The following is a 26,951-nucleotide window of genomic DNA, read 5'->3' as shown; positions in this document are numbered from 1 at the left end:
ACATCTGGATAGAAATTGTTCCATTGGGCAGACACAGCATGGGTTCATAAAGGGCAGGTCGTGCCTAACTAATTTAGTGGAATTTTTTGAGGACATTACCAGTGCAGTAGATAACGGGGAGCCAATGGATGTGGTATATCTGGATTTCCAGAAAGCCTTTGACAAGGTGCCACACAAAAGGTTGCTGCATCAGATAAAGATGCATGGCATTAAGGGTAAAGTAGTAGCATGGATAGAGGATTGGTTAATTAATAGAAAGCAAAGAGTGGGGATTAATGGGTGTTTCTCTGGTTGGCAATCAGTAGCTAATGGTGTCCCTCAGGGATCCGTGTTGGGCTAGCAATTGTTCACAATTTACATAGATGATTTGGAGTTGGGGACCAAGGGCAATGTGTCCAAGTTTGCAGATGACACTAAAGTGAGTGGTAAAGCAAAAAGTGGAGAGGATATTGGAAGTCTGCAGAGGGATTTGGATAGGTTAAGTGAATGGGCTAGGGTCTGGCAGATGGAATACAATGTTGACAAATGTGAGGTTATCTATTTTTGTGGGAAACAACAGCAAACGGGATTATTATTTAAGTGATAAAATATTAAAGCATGCTGCTGTGCAGAGAGACCTGGGTGTGCTAGTGCATGAGTCACAGAAAGTTGGTTTACAGGTGCAACAGGTGATTAAGAAGGCAAATGGAATTTTGTCCTTCATTGCTGGAAGGATGGAGTTTAAGACTAGGGAGGTTATGTTGCAATTGTATAAGGTGTTAGTGAGGCCACACCTGGAGTATTGTGTTCAGTTTTGGTCTCCTTACTTGAGAAAGGACGTACTGGCACTGGAGGGTGTGCAGAGGAGATTCACTAGGTTAATCCCAGAGCTGAAGGGGTTGGATTATGAGGAGAGGTTGAGTAGACTGGGACTGTACTCGTTGGAATTTAGAAGGATGAGGGGAATCTTATAGAAACATTTAAAATTATGAAGGGAATAGATAGGATAGATGCGGGCAGGTTGTTTCCACTGGCGGGTGAAAGCAGAACTAGGGGACCTAGCCTCAAAATAAGGGGAAGTAGATTTAGGACTGAGTTTAGGAGAACTTCTTCACCCAAAGGGTTGTGAATCTATGGAATTCCTTGCCCAGTGAAGCAGTTGAGGCTGCTTCATTAAATGTTTTTAAGATAAAGATAGATAGTTTTTTGAAGAAAAAAGAGATTAAGGGTTATGGTGTTCGGGCCGGAAAGTGGAGCTGAGTCCACAAACATCAGCCATGATCTAATTGAATGGCGGAGCAGGCTCGAGGGGCCAGATGGCCTACTCCTGCTCCTAGTTCTCATGTTCTTATGTTCTCAGACTTGAAGCAGAGGTTGGCAGTATTTGGGAAATACCTGAAATCCACTTCCGACGAGGGGTAGAAGCAGAGATGATGGAATGTTTCCAAAAGGAAATTGGATGAGCTTTTGAGGGAAATAAACTGACACGGATACGGGAATAGAACAGGGCAATCATTTGATCAATAGAAATCTACAAGTTGTGAATCTTTGGAATTCTCCACCCCAGAGGGCTGTAGGAGCTCAGTCATTGAGTGTGTTTAAAGCAGAAACTGACAGATTTCTAAATCCCAATAACACAAAGGGATATGGGGATAGTGTGGGGAAAAAGTATTGAAGAGGATGATCAGCCATGATTGTATTGAATGGTGGAGCAGGCTCGATGGGCTGAATGGCCAACTCCTGCTCCTATGTTCCAATGATACAAAGATGCAAGAGACACCCAGATAAATGAGACAAAAGAACCCTGTAACCACCATAACCCATCTTCATGGCAACATGGCTGCTTTGGGAACTAAATATCTTCCAATGTGCAAACACCTTTTCATTCTGTGCTCCTCGTCAAACTTGGAACCAGGTAATCGCAACGAGGCTCAAAAATGGTCAGCCCACCGGAGGTAGAGGTGTTAGACCGGCCAGTCCAGCAGAAAGAAACCCTCCAATCATCACCATTCACCAGATGTCAGAATGAACAAAATGCAGTCCTGGATGTCAGTGAGAGCAGAAACAATAACAACGGAGCCAACATCTGCAATTTATTGTGAACTTGTTGGAGTCACAACAGGTGGGATGAATCACAAACCCCCCCCCCCCCCACGTTGAGAGCAGATGAATGGCCTCTCCCCAGAATTAATTCGCTAGTGTCTCCATAGTTGGGACGGATCATTGAATGTCTCCCCTACTCAGAGCAGGTGAATGGCTTCTTCCAGGTGTGAACTCGCTAGTGTTCCTGCAGGGTGTATGGATATCTGAATCCCTTCTCTCACGAAGAACAGGTTAACGCCTTCTCCCCAGTGTGAATTCGCTGGTGTCTCTGCAGGTGGGATAACCGAGTGAATCCCTTCTTACACTGAGAGCAGATGAATGGCCTCTCCCCAGTGTGAATTCGCTGGTGTCTCCGCAGACTCGATGAAATAGTGAATCCCTTCTCACACTGAGAGCAGGTGAACGGCCTCTCCCCAGTGTGTACTCGCTGGTGTGTCCGCAGTGCGGATGACTGAGTGAATCCCTTATCACACTGAGAGCAGATGAATGGCCTCTCCCCAGTGTGAACACGCTGGTGTGTCCGCAGTTCGGATGACCGAGTGAATCCCTTCTCACACTGAGAGCAGGTGAACGGCCTCTCCCCAGTGTGAATTCGCTGGTGTCTCCGTAGGCTCGATGAAGTAGTGAATCCTTTCTCACACTGAGAGCAGATGAATGGCCTCTCCTCTGTGTGAATTTGCTGGTGTCTCCGCAGTCTCCATGAAGTAGTGAATCCCTTCTCACACTGAGAGCAGATGAACGTCCTCTTCCCAGTGTGAACTCGCTGGTGTGAATGCAGGGCGGATAACTGAGCGAATCCCTTCTCACACTGAGAGCAGATGAACGGCCTCTCCCCAGTGTGAAGTCGCTGGTGCGTCCGCAGGTCAGATGATTGACTGAATCCCTTCTCACACTGAGAGCAGGTGAACGGCTTCTCCCCAGTGTGAGCTAGCTGGTGTCTCCGCAGCTGGGATGATCGAGTGAATCCCTTCTCACACTGAGAGCAGATGAACGGCCTCTCCCCAGTGTGAAGTCGCTGGTGTGTCTGCAGGTCAGATGACTGACTGAATCCCTTCTCACACTGAGAGCAGGTGAACGGCTTCTCTCCAGTGTGAACTAGCTGGTGAATCCGCAGGTTGGATGATTGAGTGAATCCTTTCTCACACTGAGAGCAGGTGAACGGCCTCTCCCCGTTGTGAACTCGCTGGTGTCTCTGCAGGGTGGATAACTGAATGAATCCCTTCCCACACACAGAGCAGGTGAACGGCCTCTCTCCAGTGTGACTGCGCCAATGAGCTTTCAGTGCAGATGGAACCCTGAATCCCTTCCCACAGTCCCCACATTTCCACCGTTTCTCCAGGGTGGGGGTGTCCCCGTGTCTCTCTAGGTTTGCCGATCAGTTGAAGCCTCGTCCACACACAGAACACGTGTAAGGTCTTCCTAGACTGTGAATGTGGTGATTTTTTTTCAGTCTGTGTAACTGGTTCAAGCTCTTTCCACAGTCAGTGCTCTGGAACACTCTCACTCGGGTGTGTGTGTCTCGGTGCTTTTCCAGTCATACTGATGTTTTGAAGCAGACAGAAAAGACAAACATTTCTCCTTCTAGGTTCAAAGTCTGGTGATATTCAGTTTCAAGGAATTGAGAGACTCAGTCAGATTGAGACGTGACGTTTGAGATTTCTGTCTGTAATTCCTCCTCTTCTAATATCCTGTAAAAACAATTTACAAAAGTTACTTTTCTTCCCCTCATTTTGGAGAAGGTATCCTGAGGGTAACAACAGTCTGGCCGTGGGGTTAATCCTCCGGGTCCTTAGTCTTATTGAGGAATGTCCCCTTGGATCTATTGTGGTGGGGATTCTTTTGTATTTTTGTTATTATGGGAGGGTTTACGTGTTGTTGACTTTATTCTACTCTGGTACAGACGGGGCTTTTATCCGTGAAAGGAGCAGTTTGGGGAAACTTTGGTGCCTCTGGTGTAAAGTGAGTTGGAGATGGGGGGGTAATGGCGCACGCCCGATTGTGGCGTGAAGATATGTTCCTGTTCTCTCTGTCGCCTAACTAATGGCGGCAGTTAATCTTCAAATGTTCACAGGGAATGTACGGAGCATCCATCATCCCATCACAAGGAAATTGATTGTCTCCTTTCTTAAGGAGAAAGTCGACATAGCTTTATTCCAGGAAACGCATCTAGATTAAACTCAACTGGGCTTGACACAGTGGCAAGCACTGCTGCATCACAGCTCCAGGGACCCAGGTTCAATTCCAGCCTCGGGTGACTGGCTGTGTGGCGTTTGCAGATTCTCCCAGTGTCTTTGTGGGTTTCCTCCGGGATCTTCGGTTTCCTCCCAAGGTCCAAAGATGTGCAGATTAGGTGGATTAGCCATGCTAAATTGCCCCTTAGTGTTCCAAAAGGTTTGGTAGGAACACTAGGTGATTCGGATAGGCTGGCGGCATGGGCTTAAGTTGTGCTCTTTCAACTTGATGGGCTGAATGGCCTCCTTCTCCACTGGAGGGATTCTGTGATGAGGAATACTGTAAATTCAGACAGGATTGGGTGAGATAGGTTTTTTTGCCTCTTTTTCATCAAGGAGCAGGGGTGTGGTAATCTTTATCAATTAAAATATATCTTTTAAAGTTGAAACCTGCACCTAGGACAAAGGAGGTAGATGTGCGATCATTAGAGGTTCAATGCATGGAGATGTTGTTTCAATAATGAATGTTTATGGACCCCCCGAATTACTCCTGGAGTTAATAACAAAGGCTTTTCTGGATTTTGCAGAGTTAGCTTCAACTAACATTTTTGGAGTTGGGAACTTCAACTGCCACTTAAATCCTCTGGTAGATAAGCTCTCAGTTACCACCACCCCCCCCCCCCCCCTCCCCCCCACAATCATCATCCCCCCCTCCCCCACTCACTTCAAGCTAGGGAATTTGCCTCAGCTTGTGAGGACGTGGGTTATGTGGGTATTTGGAGAACTTTGCACCTGAGGTGAGATTTTCCCTTCTTTCCAGTCCCACATTTACTCAACTGGTTGTGAAAAGAGTTTGGGAATAAACTGAGCAAATACAAAGGCCGACTTTGGAGCGATTTTCTCTGTGTGGCTTGGTGGAAGGAAAAGGGTCATGAAGATGGAGGAATTTTGGGAATTCTATGTAGGATTATACAAGTCTGAGCAGTCTGGTGATGTGTTGGCGGGTGTGGAGCATTATTTCTGTTCTTTGTGCCCATCCTTTTAGCCAGACAAATAAATGTGTCAAGCTGAGGGAGCAAAGGATGTCAATGTCTTTAAGAGAGAGAGCGAGACCTGGGCCAAGCTTTGCAGAGTCTGCACCCTCCCTGGATTCACTTCCTTTCCCTTCAGTTGCTGCAAGTTTTTTTTTAGAACAGTACAGCACAGAACAGGCCCTTCGGCCCTCAATGTTGTGCCAAGCAATGATCACCCTACTCAACCCCACGTATCCACCCTATACCCATAACCCAACAACTCCCCCCCTTAACCTTACTTTTAAGGACACTACGGGCAATTTAGCATGGCCAATCCACCTAACCCGCACATCTTTGGACTGTGGGAGGAAACCGGAGCACCCGGAGGAAACCCACGCACACACGGGAAGGACGTGCAGACTCCGCACAGACAGTGACCCAGCCGGGAACCGAACCTGGGACCCTGGAGCTGTGAAGCATTTATGCTAACCACCATGCTACCGTGCTGCCCCGTGACCAATTGAAGGTGAGAATGAGAGAAGAAATGGAAAGGGGGAAAAAAGAAAATGTTTTACTCACAGATGTTGGAGACAGGAGGAACTTGTGAAGTTCAATCCACAAGTCACACAAAGCCCGCGCTGATTAGCTGGAGGACCAGAGTCCCTCCGGTCCTCCAAGTCTTGCCATTGGTCAATACCTCAGGAAAAAGGTCAGGAGGCGGGCTCTCCTGTGCACATGCGCAGTTTCCCCTCTCCATTGGACATGCGCAGTCGTGGGCAGGGAGATCACCGATTGGCTTCTCGCACTGGCCGTCAGCCGGTTGCCTGGAAACCTTGCGGACTGGAACCCGGTGACGACAACGCGGAATCGAGTAATTCCGATTGGCTGATTCAGACAGGCCCATTGTGATGTCGCAGCGGAAGTGAAGGATAAAAACTCCTCCAGTCTCCAACATCTGTGAGTAAAACACTTTCTTTTCTCCCCCTTTCCATTTCTTTTCTCATTCTCACCTTCAATTGGTCACTTGCAGCAACTGAAGGGAAAATAAGTGAATCCAGGGAGGGTGCAGACTCTGGAAAACTTGGCCCAGGTCTCTCTCTCTCTTAAAGACATTGACATCCTTTGTTCCCTCAGCTTGACACATTTATTTGTCTGGCTAAAAGGATGGTCTCTTTCCTAATGTTCACAATTAAAGGGCTGGTTTCCCCAGGAGATGGCTGACATTTAAGGGACAGTAAATTAATATCAGACAGAGATATGTTCAGGATTTTTAAATGGTACAGATTAGATATATTATTTATGGTTCTGTAATAAAATACATAGAACAGTACGGCACAGAACAGGCCCTCCGTCCTCGATGTTGTGCCGAGCAAATGACCACCCTACTCAAACCCATGTTTCTACCCTATACCCGTAACCCAACAACCCCCCCCCCCCCCCAAACCTTACTTTTTAGGACACTACGGGCAATTTAGCATGGCCAATCCACCTAACCCGCACATCTTTGGACTGTGGGAGGAAACCGGAGCACCCGGAGGAAACCCACGCACACACGGGGAGGACGTGCAGACTCCGCACAGACAGTGACCCAGCCGGGAATCGAACCTGGGACCCTGGAGCTGTGAAGCATTTATGCTAACCACCATGCTACCGTGCTGCCCCTAATCTATTATGATCTATTCATCTATTATGATTTCTGGTTGTGTAATATTGTACTGTCGCTATTTCCAGTCACCTTTTCCCACAGAGGGTTGTTCGTCTATGGATTTCTCATCACAGTCCTGTGGAGTCGGCGGCGGGGGGTGGTGGTTCACTGAATATATTTAAGGATGAGTTGGACAGATTTTTAATTTTTTCAATATTTCTTTTGTTTTTTTTTACTATTTTTTAAACAATGGATGCAACAGAGTAACAGAAAAAATGGTAGAAAATGGCACAGAGTCGAACAAGAGATATTGCCAGCAAAATACAAGCAACTGTTGCTCATTATGCTTTCCTTAATTTGCTCTGTTTTAATTACCTTTGCTCAAGAGTCGCCAGGTATCTTTCTGATACCACCACAAGGTTCAAAACCGAATACTGATCAATGACTCAATACACCAGTTAGTAAGTTTGAAATCAATGCACATTTATTTACACACACAATCAATTATTACCCATGCACAAACTCTACTCGCTAAACTACAACTACTACTAAAAGCCTATACTTAGCTTCGGGGGGCCCACTCAGTCAGAGGACCAATGGCCGTTGCCCAGTTCTGATACTGCTGGCTTTGAACTGGTATAGGATAGTAGCTAGGAGCGCCTATCTCGTAGCGTGTGTTGACCTTAGACTTACTTGGCTGGTGCTTGGCGGGCATCTCGTCGCTGAGAGCCAAAGGCCAAGGTGATGAAGAAGAATAAGAGAAAGCAAACTGACCTTGGGGACTCTGCTTTATACCCCAAGGGGTTTCGCGCCCTTCTGGGCAGACCCTGGACTTGGTCCCAATTAATTGGACCATGTCCCAATCGTTTGTATCGATTCTCTCCAATAACGGGGTCGTTCCCCGATCGCTGGGCGGGCCCTAGGTAACCGTTGGCCTGCCTTTGTTTTTAGTCTCCACTGGTGCCGGGGAGTCTGTCCTCGTACCGATTGTTTCAATGTTTCTTTTTGTCCCCGGAGATAGCTCATTACTATGCTAATGGCTTGTAGTTTCAGTTCTGTCTGGGCTCTGCAAGTTCCAATCCACAGGAAACCTTGCACCTGCTTGTTTTTCTAATGCTGTCCATTTTTCCCTGTACTCTTTGCGAATGTCCATTTTGGAATCGGGACGTGGCCACCCCAGGTGGCTACACCAGAATCCTTCTGGTCCTTCAACTCTTCCCATTGGTCAATCCATCAGCAGGAAGATCAGGGGGTGGGCGCTCCGCCACACATGCGCAACCCCGAGCCGCGGTCAGGGGAAGGTCACCGACTGGGTTGTTCCCCCCGTCAGACCCGCAGCACCGACCGGCGGCACCGAGCAGTGAGTCCCAAGGCTCTCGGCAGCTTGACCAGGCCGCACGGAAAGAGCTGAAGCGGCTCCCTGACTCCCTGTCAGAAGGGAAGCCGCGCCCCTCCCGCCAGACACCCGCAAATGTCAATATTTTTATTACTTTTGTTTTCACCATTTTTCAAACAATGAAAGCAGCAGAAAAACTGGCGGGAAATGGGCCCAGAGAACAAGAGATATTGCCGCAGAAATACAACAAGACATTGAGAATTCATTCAGAACAGGATCTCTGAGGGAGCAGAGCCTCCAGATCAAATGGCAGCAATTCAACAACCAGTCAACATGTTCACATAGTGAGTGGGGAAAGAGGGTTCGATTCTAGACAAACAGGAGGATAACAATGCAGTTCACACACCCCAAAGTATTGGCAAACTGACTAACAACATCGTCAACTTGAAATGGATAAATTGAATTTGCTCATTGGAAACCCAGGAGGAGCAAGCCAATAAAATTGAAACATCTGAATTTGAGGTTGGGGGTCTCGTACGTTACAGAATGGGGAGGGCAAATTTTTGAAACATAAGACAGGATCTGTAAAAAGTTACCTGGGAGCAGCCACTTGTCGAAAAATCTACTTCCGAGCAGTGGGATTCATAGAGAGCGCACATGGCGGCATGGTAGCACAGTGGTTAGCACTGTTGCTTCACAGCTCTAGTGTCCCAGGTTTGATTCCGGCTTGGGTCACTGTCTGTGCGGAGTCTGCACGTTCTCCTCATGTCTGCGTGGATTTCTTCCAGGTGCTCCGGTTTTCTCCCACAGTCCAAAGATGTGCAGGTTGGGTGGATTGGCCATGCTAAATTGCCATTTTGTGTCCAAAAAGGTATAGAATCATAGAATTTACAGTGCAGAAGGAGGCCATTCGGCCCATTGAATCTGCACCGGCTCTTGGAAAGAGCACCCTACCCAAGGTCAACACCTCCACCCTATCCCCATAACCCAGTAACCCCACCCAACACTAAGGGCAATTTTGGACACTAAGGGCAATTTATCATGGCCAATCCACCTAACTTGCACATCTTTGGACTGTGGGAGGAAACCGGAGCTCCCGGAGGAAACCCACGCACACACGGGGAGGACGTGCAGACTCCGCACAGACAGTGACCCAAGCCGGAATCGAACCTGGGACCCTGGAGCTGTGAAGCAATTGCGCTATCCACAATGCTACCGTGGGGTTATGGGGATAGGGCAGAGGTGTGGTCCTCAGTGGGGTGCTCTTTCCAAAGGTCGGTGTAGACTCGATGGGCCAAATGGCCTCCTGCACTGTAAATTCTATGATTCTATGTTCCCAGGATAGTGAAGGGTGGGAGCAGTACGTCCAGGGAACCCTGGATGTCAAGGGATATCCAGGGTTGGGTAAGGAATTAAAGGTGAGTCTTCTCACAGATACCGAGGGCTCAAAGCGAAAGTCCCAGAGGAACATAGAAAGTGCAAAGGATTACTTAAGAAAGGAATTAGGAGAGCAAAGAGGGAGCATGGAAACGCACTGGCGGGTAAAATAAAGGAAAATCCAACAATGTTTTCTAAGTATATTTGGAGCCGGAGGTTGACCAGGGTAGGAATAGGGACCAATGTGGCGATGTGTGCATGGAACTGGAAAATACAGGTGAGGTTTTAAATGAGCACTTTGCATCTGTGTTCACCACGGAGAAGGATGATGTCGGTATAGAAATCAGGAAGGCACATTGTGATTTGCTTGAACAACTTAACATTGAGAGGGAGAAGGTATGAATAGTTTCACCAGGTGTGAAAGTGAATAAATCCCTAGGGCCAGATGAGATGTATCCCAGGCTGCTGTGAGAGGCAAGGAAGAAGATTGCAAAGGCTCTGACAAACATTTTCAAATCTTCACTGGTCACAGGAGAGATGGCCTGAGGACTGGAGATCAGCTAATGTGGTGCCATTATTCAAGAAGGCAAGTAGGGTCAAACCAGGATAGTACAAGCCAGTGAGTCTAACTTCACTGCCAGGGAAACTACTGGAAAACATTCTGAGGGACAGAATTAATCTCCACTTGGAGAGGCAAGGATTAAAACGAGTGAAAGCATGTCTTACAAATTTGAATTTTTTGAAGAGGTGACTAGGTGTGTCGATGTGGGTAGTGCGGTTGATGTAGTCTACATGGACTTTAGTAACACTTTTGACAAACTCTCACAAGGGAGGCTGATGCAGAAGGTAAGACCCCAGGGGATTCAGGGCAATTTGGCAAACTGGATCCAAAACTGGCTTTGTGGTAGGAGGCAGAGGGTGATGTTTGAAGGTTGGTTTTTGTGCCTGGAAGCCTGTGTCCAGTGGTGTTCTGCAGGGATCAGTGCTGGGTCACTTGTTGTTTGTAGCGCACATTAATGATTTGGATGTGAATGTAGGACGTATGATTAGGAAATTCACAGCTGACACAAAAATTGGTGGTGTAAATGGTGAGGAACACGGCCTTAGATTACAGGACGATATAGATGGGCTGGTTAGATGAGCAGAAGAGGGGGCAGCAGGATGGTGCAGTGGTTAGCACTGCCACCTCCCGGCACTGAGGACCCAGAAACTATCCCGGACACATTCCAGAAATTCACTCCCTTTCTGACAGGTGCTTGTCTGCCTCTCCCAATCTGTGTGTCAGTTATAATCCCCCATTAATACTACTCTGCCTTTGCTACACACTTGCTTAATTTCGGCCTTTATACTGTACAATCTAGCGCCTCAGTACTGCCACCAGGGGGTCGATACACAACACCCATTACAGTTTGAGATTGTTTTTCTTCCTCCATTCCACTCCTATGGTCTCCACTGGATGCTTTCCCCTCATTGTTTCCTCCCTCACCATTGAGGTGATAGTATTTCTGATCAGTAAGGCTGATCCACCCCCTCTGCCATATTCTCTGTCCCTCCTGTAAACTTTATAACCGGGATATTTAGTTCCCAGTCCTGACCATCCTGCAGCCAAGTCTCTGTAATAGCGACAACATCTTAATCTTCAACTTGCATTTACGCCTGCAGCTCGTCTAGTTTATTCCTTACACTCCGTGCATTTGTCAATAGAACTCTTAATCGGGCTGACGCTCCCTCAGCACTGCTTGTTTGTTATTTGCTTGTTTGTTATTCGCTTTTTTGTTATTCGCTTTTTTGTTATTCGCTTGTTTGTTATTCGCTTGTTTGTTATTCGCTTGTTTGTTATTCGCTTGTTTGTTATTTGCTTGTTTGTTATTTTCTTGTTTTTTACTTTTTAGTTTTGCTTTAACCAGTATAGAATCATAGCATTTACAGTGCAGAAAGAGGCCATTCGGCCCCTCGAGTCAGCATCTGCCCTTGGAAAGGGCACCCTACCCAAGCTCATACGTCCACCTTGTAGTTTTGCCATGAGCTACAGCTTCTGACATTAGGTTCCTGACTACCTCCCTATTTATCCTTTCCGTGAGGACACTGGTCCCAGATCGGTTCAAGTGGAGACCATCCCAACGGTACAGATCCCTCCTGTCCCAATACTGATGCCAGTGCCCCATGAAATGGAACCCCTCTTTCTACACCATTCCTTTAGCTACGTGTTTACTTCCCTAATTTTCTCATCCCTATGCCAATTTGCACGTGGCTCAGGGAATAATCCAGAGATTATAACCCTTGGGAACCTGTTCTTTAATTTTGTTCCTAGTTCCTGATATTCCCAAACAGATCCTTTTTTCTAGTCTTGCTGATGTTGTTTGTCCCAACGTGGACCACAGCAACTGGCTCCTCCCTCTCCCTCTCCAATATCCTTTCAAGCTGGTTAGAGATGCCCCTCACCCTGGCACCGGGCAGGCAACATACCCTGTGGGACTCTCGGTCCTGTTTCCAAAGGATGTTATCAGTTCCCCTAATTATAGAATCCCCGACAACTACCACTTCCTCCCCCCGCTTGAATGGCCTCCTGTACCAGGGTGCAGTGGTCAGCTAGCTCATCCTTCCTACAGTCACTGCTCCGATACCCTGCCCCTCCGAGCCCGCTCCCTGGAGACTCGGCTGTGAATCCCCGAGATGAGGTTTTTGTCCTCACAGCTCCGAAACTCCGTCCTTCCGAGCCCGCTCCCTGGAGACTCGGCTGTGAATCCCTGAGATAATGTTTCTGTCCTCACAGCTCCGAAACTCCATCCCTCTGGGTTTGCTCCCTGGAGCCTAGGCTGCGAATTCCCAAGATATGATTTTTATACTTACTACTCAGATACTCGGACCCTCTGAGTCCACTCCCTGGGGACTAGGTATGGGGAATGAGGAAGGAAAGAATGTTCTATACAAACTAGAATTTCTGTACTGACAGTGATGACTTTTGTAAACTCCTTTTACAGGAGATTAGAAGAGGAGGAATTACAGACAGAAATCTCAAAAGTCACATCTCGGTCTGACAGAGCCACTCGATTCATTGGGATCTGAATATCATCAGCCTTTCAAACCAAAAGAAGAAATGTTTGCCCGACCTGTCAGCATCAAAAGGTTTTAACCATCAATGTGACTGGAAAAGCACTGAGACACACACACCCGAGCACTGTTCCAGTGCACTGACTGTGGAAAGAACTTTAACCAGTTAAACAGCCTGAAAACACATCACACCATTCACAACGGGGAGAGACCATACACGTGTTCTGTGTGTGGATAAGGCTTCAACATATGGTCCAAACTGGAGAGACAAGAGGAGACCCAAAACATGGAGAAACCGTGGAAATGTAGTGACTGTGGAAAGGGATTCAGATCCCCATCTGTGCTGGAGATTCATCGACGCAGTCACACTGGGGAGAGGCCGTTCACCTGCTCTGCGTGTGGGAAGGGATTCACTCAGTTCTCCCACCTGCAGACACACCAGAGAGTTCACACTGGGGAGAAGCCATTCATCTGCTCTCAGTGTGGGAAGGGATTCACTCAGTTATCCGACCTGCGGGCACACCAGCGAGTTCACACTGGGGAGAGGCCGTTCACCTGTTATCACTGTGGGAAGAGATTCACTCGGTTATCCGACCTGAATAAACATCAGAGAGTTCACACTGGGGAGAAACAATTCACCTGCTCTGTGTGTGGGAAGGGATTCACTGAGTTATCCAGCCTGAAGTCACACCAGCGAGTTCACACTGGAGAGAAGCCGTTCACCTGCTCTCAGTGTGGGAAGAGATTTGCTCGGTCAGACAATCTACGGACACACCAGCGTATTCACACTGGAGAGAAGCCATTCACCTGCTCCCAGTGTGGGAAGGGATTCACTGAGTTATCCAGCCTGCGGAGACACCAGCGAGTTCACACTGGGGAGAAGCCATTCACCTGCTCCCAGTGTGGGCAAGGATTCAGTCGGTTATCCCAACTGCGGGTACACGGACAAATTCACACTGGGGAGAGGCCGTTTTTCTGCTCCCAGTGTGGGAAGGGATTCAGTGATTCATCCCATCTCCTGAAACACCAGCAAATTCACACTGGGGAGAGGCCATTTTCCTGCCCCCGGTGTGGGAAAGCATTCACTCGGTTATTTACCCTGCAGTCACACCAGCGAGTTCACACTGGGGAGAGGCCGTTCACCTGCTCTCAGTGTGGGAAGGGATTTACTCAGTTATCCAGCCTGAACTCACATGAGCGAATTCATACTGGGGTGAGGCCGTTCACTTGCTCTCAATGTGGGAAGGGATTTTGTGATTCATCGCACCTGCTGAGACACCAACAAGTTCACAAGTGATTACAGGAGTTGGATTCTGCTGTTATTGTTTCTGCTCGCAATTACACCCAGGACTGCATTTTGTTCATTCTGACAGTTTGTCAATGGGGAGGGTGGGAGGATTTCTTTCTGCTGGACTGGCCGGTCTCACGACTTTTCCTCCAGTGGCCTGATGCTCTTTGAGCCTTGTTGCGAATACCTGGTTCTAAATTTCACAAGAATCACAGGAGTGAAAGAGTGTCTGGAGGTTTGAAGATATTTAGTTCCCATTTCTGTTTGGAACCCCCAAAGCATGCCACGTTGTCATGAAGATGGGCTGTGGTGGTTACATGTTTTTAAAAAAAATTATCTGCGTATTTCCTCACCTCGGTATGTGAGAGGCAAGTTGTCTGAGGTGGATTGGGAAACTGATGGGAGACAAGGAATAGCTAATATTTAAGGAATTATGTACACATTTACCATGGGGTCAATTAGCTCAGTTGGCTGGATGGCTGGTTCATGATGCAGGGCGACTCCAGCAAGAGACCGGCTTAAGTTATCCATGAAGGCCTTCTCAATATTGCCCCTCATCTGAGGTGTGGTGACCCTCAGGTTAAATCACCACCAGTCAGCTCTCTCACTCTCAAAGGTGAGACCAGCCTCTGGGCCTTTTGTGACTTTAATTACACATATGAAATGAAATGAAAATCGATTATTGTCACAAGTAGGCTTCAAATTAAGTTACTGTGAAAAGCCCCTAGTCGCCACATTCCGGCGCCTGTTCGGGGAGGCTGTTACGGGAATCGAACCGTGCTGCTGGCTTGCCTTGGTCTGCTTTCAAAGCCAGCGATTTAGCCCAGTGAGCTAAACAGCCCCTGTATACAACATATATAGATATATAGATTCCTTTATGATCAATAATCCAACAAGAAAAGTGATGCAATTGTGGGTGACAAGAAAAGTTAAACATTCCATTAGATCAAAGGGAGAGGATCATAAAGTGGCAAAAATAGTAGCAAGTCCGAGAATTGGGACCTTGTTTTAGAATTCAGCAAAGGAGGACCAAGAAACTGATAAAAAGAAAACAGGAGGACAAACTGGCGAGAAACATAAACAACTGGAGTAGCTCCAATAGGAATGTGAAAAGGGAAAGATTAGCAAAGACCAATGTGGGTCCATTCCAGGCAGAGACAGGAGAGTTTATAATGGGGAATAAGGAAATGACAGAGAAACTAAACAATGTGTCTGTCTTCACGGAGGAAGATACAGAAATTGTCCCAAATACGCAAGAGAACCAAGGGACTAGTGAGCATGAGGAACTGAAAGAGATTAGTATTGGTGAAAAAGTAGCACTGGAGAAATTAATGTGGTTGAAAGTTAATAAATCCCCAAAAGCTGATGCTCTACATCCCAGAGTGTTGAAAGAGGCAGCTGTAGAGATAGTGGATACATTGGTGATTATCTTTCAAAATTCTATAGATTCTGGAATGGTTCCTGCAGATTGGAAGGTAGTAAATGTAACCCCACTATTTAAGGAGGGAGAGAGAAAACGGGAACCACAGACCCATTAGCCTGACATCAGTAGGAGGGAAAATGCTACAATCTATTATAAAGGATGTGATAACATATGAATTAGGAACAGGCGTAGGCCACTCGGCCCCTCGAGCCTGCTCCACCATTCACAGCTGATCTGATTGCAACCTCAACTCACATTCCTGCCGACCCCACGATAACCTTTCACCCCCTTGCTTATCAAAATCTACCCAGCTCTACCCTCAAAGGTCTCTGCTTCCACTGCCCTTTGAGGAAGAGAGTTCCAAAGATTCATAATCCTCGGAGAAAAAAAGTTCTCCTCTGCCTTAAATGGGCAAGTTATTACTTTTAAAGTGACTCCAATTTCTAGATTCTTCCACAAGAGGAAACATCCTTTCCACATCCACCCTGACAAGGCCCCTCAGGACCTTATACGGTTCAATCAAGTCACCTTAACTCCATCGGGCACAAGCCCAGCCTGTCCAATCATTCCTCATAAGACCAGCCTCCAATTCCAGGTATGAGTCCAGTAAACCTTCTCTGAACTGCTTCCAACACATTGACATCATTCCTTAAATGAGAGCAATACTGTACAGTGCTCCAGATGTGGTCTCACCAATGTCCTGTATAACTGAAGCATAACCTCCCTACTTTTGTATTCAATTTCCCCACAATAAACAATAACATTCTATTAGCTTTCCTAATTACTTGCTGTACCTGTATACTCTCCTTTTGTGATTCATGCTCTTGGACACCCAGATCCCTCTGAATCTCAGAGCTCTGCAATCTCTCACCATTTAGATAATAAGATATGGACTGACCCCATTAGCACTTCACCCATGTATGCTTCATCCGATGCCAGTGCTTATGTGGTTACATTGTATACCTTTTGTTGCCCTATTATGTATTTTCTTTTCCATTTTCGTCCCATGTACTTAATGATCTGTTAAGCTGCTCGCAGAAAAATACTTTTCGCTGTACCTCGATACACCTGACAATAAACAAATCCAATAAGCTTCCTTTTTATTCCTGGTGCCAAAATATTTCAATTTTGCATTTTCCCACATTATTCTCCTTTTGGCAGATCTTTTCCCACTCACAACCTATCTATATCCCTTTGTAGTCACCTTATGTCCTTATCACAATTTATTTTCCTACCCATCTTTGTATCAATGGAGCAGGAGTTGGCCATTCAGCCCATCGAGCCTGCTCCACCATTCAATACGATCATGGCTGATCATCCACTTCAATGCCTTTTTCCCCTCACTGTCCCCATATCCCTTTGTGTTATTGGTATTTAGAAATCTGTCAGTCTCAGCTTTAAACACACTCAGTGACTGAGCTCCCACAGCCCTCTGGGGTAGAGAATTCCAAAGATTCACAACCCTCTGAGTAAAGAAATGTCTCCTCCGAAACCCGTCCTAAGTGGCTTCCCCCTTATTTTGAAATTGTGTCCCCTGGTTCCAGGCTCCCCAACCCGGGGAAACATCTCACCTGCACCTTCCCTTTTTGTTCCTTTCAGTATTTTATAAGTGTCAGTGAGATCACCTCTCATTCTTCTCAACTCTCGAGAATACAGACCCAGTTTCCCCAATCCCGCTTCATAAAACAGTCCTGCCATCCCCGGAATAAGTCTGGGAGAGAACATTTCCACTGAAATGATCCACAAAAGCTGAGGAAGGACATTTATTTTATCCTGGATAGTAAATAGTGTTTTACCCCACTAAGGTAGATCTAAACTAAATACATTTGTCTCTGTTCCATTGAGTCTACAGCAGAGGGCCAGGCCAGTCGGCTCAATTGGTCTCTGTCAGTATTTATGCTCCAATGAGCATCCACCCATTTTGCACATTTTCCCCATGTCTACGTGGGTTTCCTCTGGGAGCTCCAGTTTCCTCTCTCAGTCCAAATATTTGCAGGTTAGGTGGATTGGCCATATTTTTAAAAAATAAATTTAGAGTACCCAATTATTTTTCCAATTAAGGGGCAATTTAGCGTGGCCAATCTACCTACTCTGCACATCTTTGGGTTGTGGAGGTGAAACCCACGCAGACAAGGGGAGAATGTGTAAACTCCACACGGACAGTGACCCAGGGCCGGGATTCGAACCCGGGTCCTCAGCGCCGTAGGCAGCAATGCTAACCATTGTGCCACTGTGCTGCCCTTGGATTGGCCATATTAAATTCCCCCTTGGTGTCCAAATCCAAAGATGTGCAGGTTAGCTTGAGGGGTGATTGGGATAGGACAGCGGAGTGTGCTTGGGTGGAGCACCCTTTCAGAGGCTTGGTACAGACTTGATGGGCCGAATGGCCTCCTTCTGCACTTTAGGCATTCCATGAATCTTTTTTTAAAGATAAATTTAGAGTACCCAATTATTTTTTTCCAATTAAGAGGCAATTTAGCATGGTATCCACCTACCTTGCACATCTTTGCGTTGTGGGAGTGAAACCCACGCAGACACAGGGAGAACGTGCAAACTCCACATGGACAGTGTCCCAGGGCCGGGGTTCAAACCTGGGTCCTCAGTACCATAGGCAGCAATGCTAACCACTGCGCCACTGTGCTGCCCTGCATGCCATGAATCTTAGAGGCACTGGAGAAGGTGCACCTATTTCCTTTTTCTAAATGGAGATCACAAATGTTGACAGTGCTCCCAGTGTAGTCTGACCCTGGTTCTAAACATCACCTCCCTGCTCTTCAATTCTATCCCTCTAGATTGGGACCCTATATATGGGCCCCACACTTTAGTAAAGATTTGATGTTGGAGAGGGTGCGGAGGAGATTTACGAGAATGGCACTAGGGACGTGAAACTTCAGTGAGTTGGAGAGATGGGAGCAGCTGAAAATGTTCTTTTTCGAACATAAGAGTCATTAGCCCTGAGAAGGACATTCAGCCCATCTAGTGTGATGTGGGAAATAAAGTGTTAGCATGATTGAGATGAGTTATATTTATGAAGCCTGTCTCTCTCGCTCTCACTGTATTTTCCACCAGAACCATTGACCTGCACATATCGTTTGTTTTTTCATTCATGAGATGTGGGCATTGCTGGCTGGGCCGCATTTGTTGCCCATCCCTAATTGCCCTTGAACTGAGTGGCTGCAGCTAAGAGGCAACCACATTGCTGTGGATCTGAAGTCACGAGTAGGCCAGACCAGGTCAGCATGGCAGATTTCCTTCTCCAAAGGACATCAGTGAACCAGATGGGGTTTTACAACATTCGACAATGCTTTAAGACCAGAAGACATAGGAGCAGAATGAGGCCACTTAGCCCATCGGGTCTGCTCCGCCTACAACCATGGCTGATATTTTCTCATCCCCATTCTCCTACCTTCCTCCCATAACTCCCGATCCCCTTTTAATCAAGAACCTATCTATCTCTGTCTTAATGACACTCAGTGAATTGGCCTCCACAGCCTTCTGCGGCAAAGAGTTCCATAGATTCACCTCCCTCTGGCTGAAGAAATTCCTCCTCGTCTCTGTTTAAAGGATCGTCCCTTTAATCTGAGATTGTGTCCTCTGGTTCTAGTTTTTCCTACAAGTGGAAACATCCTCTCTATGTCCACTCTATTCAGGCCTCGGAGTATCTTGTACGTTTCAATAAGATCCCCTCTCATCCTTCTAAACTCCAACGAGTACAGACACATAGTCCTCAAATGTTCCTCATACGACAAGTTCTTCATTCCAGGGATTATTCTTGTGAACCTCCTCTGGACCCTTTCCAAGGCCAGCACATCCTTCCTTAGATATGGGGCCCAAAACTGCTCACAATACTCCAAAATGGGGTCTGACCAGAGCCTTATACAGCCTCAGAAGTACATCCATGGTCTTGTATTCTAGCCCTCTTGAAATGAAATGAAAAAATGAAAATGAAATGAAAATCGCTTATTGTCACGAGTAGGCTTCAATGAAGTTACTGTGAAAAGCCCCTAGTCGCCACATTCCGGTGCCTGTCCGGGAGGATGGTACAGGAATCGAACCGTGCTGCTGGCCTGCTTTAAAAGCCAGCGATTTAGCCTTGTGAGCTAAACCAGCCTCGTCATGAATGCTAACGTTGCATTTGCCTTTTTAAAAAATAAACATTTTATTGAGGTATTTTTGGTATAGAAACAACCAAATAAACAATATACATGAAACCATAAACATAGTGCAAAAGCCATTTACCTCTCGTACAGGTCCCACCCTTATTACCCCTCCAACCTAAACTACTCCCCCCACCTCCCCGTCTGCTGATGATTAATTTTCCGCAAAGAAGTTGACAAACAGTTGTCACCTCCGGGTGAACCCTAAAAGTGACCCTCTTGGGGCGAACTTAATTTTCTCCATACAGAGAAAGCCATCCATGTCTGATAGCCAGGTCTCTGCCTTCAGGGGCTTTGGGTCCCTTCAAGCTAACAGTATCCGTCTCCGGGCTACCAGGGAAGCAAAGGCCAGAGCATCCGTCTCTCTCTCCTCCTGGATTACCGGATCTTCCGACACCCCAGAAATCGTCACCTCCGGACTCAGTGCCACCCTCATTTTTAAAACCTTGGACATGACATCCGCAAACCCCTGCCAAAACCCCGAAGCCTTGGATAAGTCCAAAACATGTGGACATGGTTCGCTGGTCCTCCCGCACATTTTGTGCACTTGTCTTCCACCCCAATGAATCTGCTCATCCGGACCACTGTCATGTGAGCCCGGTGAACAACCTTAAATTGGATCAGGCTGATCCTGGCACATGTTGCAGATGTGTTGACTCTACGTCTGCCCATAATCCATCCTCTATCTCACCTCCCAGCTCCTCCTCCCACTTACGCTTCAGCTCTTCGGTCTGCGTCTCCTCCAACCCCATAAGCTCCTCATAAATGTCCCGAGACGCTCTCCTCCCCTACCCACCCTCTGGAAATTACCCTATCCTGAATCCCCCTCTCAGTTGTAGGAGCGGGAACGTTGCCACCTGTTTACGAAGGAAGTCCCGCACCTGCAGATACCTCGATTTGTTTCCCCTCGCCAGCCCAATTTTTTGCTCCAGTGCCCCCATAGTCGGGAAACTCCCCTCTATGAACACATCCCCTATCCTCTCAATCCCCGCTCTCCGCCATACCCGGAACCCCCATCCTTACTCCCCGGGGCAAACCGGCAATTATCACAGATTGGGGTCCAGACCGATGCTCCCACTATTCCCATATGCCACCTCTACTGGCCCCAAACTCTCAGGGCCGCCACCACCACACTGGGCTGGTGGAGTACCGCGCCAGCGGGAGCGGAAGAGGTGCAGTTACCAACGCCCCCAGACTGGTGCCCTTACAAGAAGCCGCCTCCATACGCACCCACGCCGACCCCTCCCCCACCACCCACTTCCTAATCATGGTTATATTAGCCGCCAGTAATAGTTGCTCAAATTTGGCAGCGCCAGCCCGCCCCCTTCCCAACTCTGCTCAAGCATGACCTTCCTTCCCCGCAAGACGAAACCCGTGATCACCCTGTTGACCGCGGAATAAAAATGGGGAGACATTGAAATACAAATAGGAACCTCGGGATGAACCGTCATTTTCACAGTTTGCACCCTCCTGACCAGTGACAACGGAAGCGCGTCCCATCTCCGAAAATCGTCCTTCATTTGGTCCACTAGCCGGGCCAGATTCAATTTATGCAGCCGGTCCCATTCCTGCGCCTCCTGGATGCTCAGGTACCTAAACCTACCCCATCTGGCCTAAACGGCAGCTCTCCCAGTCGCCCCTCCTGTCCCCTCGCCTGAACCACAAACATCTCACTCTTTTCCATGTTTCACTTATTCCCCGAAAACCGGCCAAATTCCCCTTAAATCTTCATGATTTCTTCCATCCCCTCTACTGGGTCTGAAATGTACAGAAGTGATCATCCGCATTGAGCAAAACGCTGTGCTCCCCCCCCCCCCCCCCCTCCCCTCCCATGACCAGTCCCCTCCAGCCCCTTGAAGCTTTCAGAGCAATTGCCAACAGCTCTATAGCCAGCGCAAACAGCAGTGGGGAGAGGGGGCATCCGTGTCTCGTCCCCCGGTGCAGTCTAACATAGTCCGAAGTTGTCCTGTTCGTCCATACACTTGTCACCGGAGCCTGATACAGTAACCTGACCCAGTCAATAAAGCCCCGCCCGAATCCGAACCGCCCCAGTACCTCCCACAGATAATCCCATTCTCCCGGATCAAAAGCCTTTTCTGCATCCATTGCAATCACTATCTCAACGTCCCTACTATAGAGCCGTTGGCAATTGCTCTGAAAGCTTCAAGGGGCTGGAGGGGACTGGTCATGGGGGGGGGGGGGGGGGGGGGGCGGCGGCGGGGGGAGCACAGCGTTTTGCTCAATGCGGATGATCTGCTTCTGATCATATTTCACATGAATCGCCTTCTTACATTGGCCGCTAGCTGCCTGCCCTTAACAAACCCCGTCTGGTAATCCCCAATAACGTCCAGAACACAATCCTCAATGCTGGAGGACAAGGTTTTGGCCAGCAACTTGGCATCCACATTCAGCAGGGAATCCTGTAGGACCCACAGCTCCGGGTTCCTGTCCCGCTGAAGAATCAGCGAAATCATGGCCTGTGACATCATCAGGGCAGCACCCCTCTTTCCGTTGCCTCATTGAACATCCTCAACAACGCTGGCCCCAGTATCCCCAAGAACGTTTCATTAAACTCCACTGGGTACCCGTCCGGACCCAGGGCCTTACCCGCCTGCATGGCCTTCAAGCCCTCCACTCACTCTTCCAGCCCAATTGGGGCCCCAAGCCCTTCAACCCAGTCCCGTCCACCGTTGGGAAATTCAGCCCCTCCAGGAAGTGCCTCATCCCTTCCGGCCCCGGAGGGGGTTCCGACCTGTACAGCCTGCTGCAGAAATCCCTAAACGCCTTATTCACCCTTGCTGAATCTCCAACCAGGTTCCCATCTCCGTCTTTTACTTTCCCTATCTGCCTCCCTCTTCCTAAGCTGCTGTGCGAGCATTCTGCTGGCCTTCTCTCCATGTTAATAAATCCCCCCCCTCACCTTTCTCAACCGCTCCACCGTCCTCCCGGTGGTCAGCAAGCTAAACTCTGCCTGCAACCTCCGCTATTCCCTTAAAACATTGCCTCTGGGGTCTCTGCATACCTCCTATCACCATGTAGTATCTCCTTTACGAATCAGCCCGTCTCTGCCCTGTCTATCTTCTCCCTATGAGCCTGGATCGAGATCAGCTCCACCCTTACCACTGCCTTCAGTGCTCCCAAACCACTGTTGTTGAAGTTTCCCCCGTGTCATTGACCTGCAGGTAGCTCTGAATGCATTTCCTCAGCCGCTCCCACACCCCTTCATCTGCCAAAAGTCCCACATCTAACCTCCAGTGCGGGTGCTGATTACTGTCTTCACTAACCTGCAGGTCAACCCAGTGCGGAGCATGGTCTGAGATTGTAATCGCCAAGTACCTCGTGTCCACTACCCCAGCCAGAAAGACCCTGCTCAAAATAAAGAAATCAATCCGGGAGTACACTTTATGCACGTGTGAATAGAAGAACTCCTTTACCCTCGGCTCCCAAATCTCCATGGATCCACCAGTCCCCCATCAGCTCCATGAATCCTCTTAGTTCCTTTCTATTGCTGGCACCTTGCCCATTTTTGAGCTTGACCAGTCTAAGCCCGGGTCAATAACTGTATTGAAGTCCCCTCCCATGACCAACCTGTACGGTATTTTTCCCAGCATCCTCCTCATAAACCCCACATTGTCCCAATTTAGAGCATATACATTAACAAATACCGTCTGCACCCCCTCTAGCTTCCCACTGACCATAATGTACTGGCCACTGGCCTCCCACATCCAAGAATATTCTGCCTGCCTCAAACACCACCCACTTATTGATCAGGATTGCGACCCCTCTAGTCTTTGAATCTAGTCCCGAGTGAAACACCTGGCTGACCCAGCCTTTCCTCAGTCTAACCTGGTCCATTACCTTCAGGTGTGTCTCCTGCAACATCACCACATCCGCCTTCAATCCCCTAAGATGCGCGAACACACGTTCCCTTTTAACTGGCCCATTTAACCCTCGAACATTCCAGGTGATCAGCCAAGTTGGGGGGCTCATTGCCCCCCTCCCCCCTCCACAGCTCAGCCATCCCCTTTTTTAGGCCTGCCTCCAGCCTGTGATCCATGCTTCCACCGGCCCGCCCCCAGGCAGACCCCACCCCTGACTCCTCTCTGTCCCTCAGCCCAAGTCCCTCACTTGTCAGCAGAACATTCAACCGCCCCCAGCAACAACACCCTGTAACCCAACCACTTTCCTGAGCCAAACATATGCACACCCCCCACTGCGCTTCCAAGAGCTAGCTCACCCAGCTAGTTGGTGGCCCCCAGCCCCAGATAGTCTCCCACCTATTGTTCTCCCCCCCACCCAGACCCCCGCTCAGACAAACAAACTCCAACATTAAACAGTCCCCACACAATTGCCCAACAGAAAAAACACCAAGATCAAAACAAGTACACCTCCATCTCAACAGTGCAAATGAAAACCTTAACTCGCTCAGCTCTACCGCTGGTTCCAAATCAATGCAAACGGCACCTCAAACATCTTCCATAAAACGCAAAACGAGAAACTTTTTACAAAAACAGAGAAAACAAAAACATGAACGCTGCAGCCAAGTTCAAAAGTCTTCCGTCCTTCGCCAGCCCTTTCTTTCTTGCAAAGTCCAACGCGTCCTCAGGCGACTCGAAGTAAAAGTGTTGATCCTCATGCGTGACCCAGAGACGGGCTGGGTATAACAGTCCAAACTTCACCTTTTTCTTGAAAAGGATCGCCCTCATCTGGTTGAAGCCTGCTCGCCTCCTGGCCACCTCCACACGCAGGTGTTGGTAAACCCAAAGGATGCTATTGTCCCACTTACAGCTCCGTGTCTGCTTGGCCCACTGCAGAATACGCTCCTTATCCGAGAACCTGTGGAATCTCACCACCATAACCCTCGGGGGTCTCCCATCCGCGGCTTCTTCATGAGTGCTCTGTGAGCCCTATCCACCTCCAAGGGCCGGGAGAATGCCCCCTCCCCCAGCAGCTTCTCAAACATGCCTGCGACGTATACCCCAGCGTCCGTTCCTTCGGACCCCTCCGGGAGACCGATAATTCTTAGGTTCAGCCGGCGGGACCTGTTCTCTAGGTCCTCCACCTTCTCCCGAAGCTTCTTTTGCTGGTCCCCCTGTATCCCCACCTCCAGATCCACCGCAGTCTGATGCTCCTCCTGCTCAGCCAGCGCCTTCTCCACCTTCTGGATCACCCGATCCTGGGCGTCCAATCTGAGCTCCAACCGCTCAATCGGCGCTTTTATCGGGTCCAAGCAGTCCCGTTTCTGGGTAGCAAAGACCTCCTGAATGCCTTGATCAGCTGCTCCATAGACTATTGGGTCGACAAGCCAGAGGTTTGCCCCTCCACCATGCTGTCACCTTTCATAGAATTTACAGTGCAGAAGGAGGCCATTTGGCCCATCGAGTCTGCACCGGCTCCTGGAAAGAGCACCCTACCCAAGATTAACACCTCCACCCTATCCCCATAACCCAGTAACCCCACCCAACACTAAGGGCAATTTTGGACACTAAGGGCAATTTCTCATGGCCAATCCACCTAACCTGCACATCTTTGGACTGTGGGAGGAAACTGGAGCACCCGGAGAAAACCCACGCACACACGGCGAGGATGTGCAGACTCCACACAGACAGTGACCCAAGCCGGAATCGAACTTGGGACGCTAGAGCTGTGAAGCGATTGTGCTATCCACAATGCTACCATGTTGCCCTTCTTGCAACTACAGCCCAAGTCTTCTCTGTCTTTTTGTTTCTGCCCGTACGAACACTTCTAGTCCTTTTCTCCATGCACTGAAGTGGGAATTCAGTAGAGAATTGCCACTAACATCCGTTCTCAAGTCCGTTAAAAAAATAGGAGGAAAAGGTCCAAAAGTCCGACCAGAGCGGGAGCCAACAAATGTGCAACTTACTCCTTCATAGCCGCCACCGGAAGTCCTCCGGGGCTAGAATTGACCACACACCAGGTCGGGGGTTGCAATATAACTTGGGAGCTCAGGTCCCTGATCTTTGGAATGGGAGACACAGATGTTTGGGTTACAGTATAAATTAAAATGACACACCAGGTTTGTAGTGGTATAAGGATGGCTCTGGAGGCTGCCAAGAGTTTTTTTTCAGGTGGACGGCCTGTCTTTGGTTTCTTGAAAAGGGTTTCAAAACGACAAGCTGGTGAATTGGCAGGTGAATGAAAATAGAGGTGCCAGCTGAAGCTAGGAAGGCTCAGATATGTGATGTATTGGTTGAATATGTGGGTCTGTTAGAAACACAGGAGAGCTCACATGGTTCTGAGACTCAGAGGGATCTGGGTGTGCAAGAGCATGAATCACAAAAGGCGAGTATACAGGTACAGCAAGTAATTAGGAAAGCTAATAGAATGTTATTGTTTATTGTGGAGGAATTGAATACAAAAGTAGGGAGGTTATGCTTCAGTTATACAGGACATTGGTGAGGCCACATCTGGAGCACTGTGTACAGTATTGCTCATTTATCACCAGTCCAGTAGAACAAAACTCTCCAACCATCCCCATTGATGAACTGTCAGAATGAACAAAATGCCGTCCTGGGTGTAATTAAAGCAGAAACAATAACTGCAGAATCAAACCCCATAATCATTTGTGAACGTGTTGGTGTCTCACAGGCGCCAATGAATCTTGGATTCCCTTCCCACACTGAGAGCAGGTGAACGTCCTCTACTCAGTGTGAACTCGCTGGTGTCTCTGCCGGTTGGATAACCCAGTGAATCCCTTTCCACATCGAGAGCAGGTGAATGGCTTCGCCCCAGTGTGACCTCGCTGATGTTTCCGCATGTTGGACAATTGACTGAATCCCTTCCCACACTGGGAGCAGGTGAATGGTCTCACCCCAGTGTGAACTCGCTGATGTGTCTGCAGGTTGGATAACTGAGTGAATCCCTTCCCACACTGAGAGCAAGTGAGCGGCTTCGCCCCAGTGTGACCTTGCTGATGTTTCCGCATGTTGGACAATTGACTGAATCCCTTCCCACACTGGAGCAGGTGAATGGTCTCACCCCAGTGTGAAACCCGCTGATGTGATTTCAGGTTGGACAATTGACTGAATCCTTTCCCACACTGGAGCAGGTGAATGGTCCGCTCCCCAGTGTGGACTCGCTGATGTGATTTCAGGTGGATAACTGATTGAATTCCCTTCCCACATTGAGAGCAGGTGAACGGCCTCTCCCCAGTATGAACTCGCTGATGTGATTTCAGGTGGGTTAACTGATTGAATTCCTTCCCACATTGAGAGCAGGTGACGGCTTCTGCCCCAGTGTGACCCTCGCTGATGTTTCCGCATGTGGGACCAATTGACTGAATCCTTTCCCACACTGAGAGCAGGTGAACGGCTTTCTCTCCAGTGTGACCTCGCTGATGTTTCCGCATGTTGGACAATTGACTGAATCCTTTCCCACACTAGAGCAG

The 26,951-nt window shown here is 48.4% G+C and overlaps 2 protein-coding genes across 2 annotated transcripts in view; one reads left to right on the top strand and one right to left on the bottom strand.

Moving 5' to 3' along the window:
* The window catches only part of LOC119951768 (zinc finger protein 721-like), a 290,874-nt gene that overhangs the window by 184,179 nt on the left and 79,744 nt on the right, over positions 1-26,951 (top strand). The window contains exon 6 of the mRNA XM_038775108.1: positions 12,953-13,923. Coding sequence (XP_038631036.1) covers positions 12,953-13,923 — 971 coding nt within the window. The remainder of the gene's footprint in view (positions 1-12,952; positions 13,924-26,951) is intronic.
* On the bottom strand, positions 2,053-2,938 carry LOC119951859 (gastrula zinc finger protein XlCGF71.1-like; the record flags this gene model as incomplete). The annotated part of the gene is made up of 2 exons (XM_038775236.1): positions 2,053-2,741; positions 2,823-2,938. Coding segments are annotated over 2 exons (558 nt in total), but the record flags the coding sequence as incomplete, so codon positions are not given.

The sequence above is a fragment of the Scyliorhinus canicula genome, chromosome 17, assembly GCF_902713615.1.
Source record: "Scyliorhinus canicula chromosome 17, sScyCan1.1, whole genome shotgun sequence".
Classification (NCBI taxonomy): domain Eukaryota; kingdom Metazoa; phylum Chordata; class Chondrichthyes; order Carcharhiniformes; family Scyliorhinidae; genus Scyliorhinus; species Scyliorhinus canicula.
This window is presented reverse-complemented; position numbering and strand designations above follow the sequence as displayed.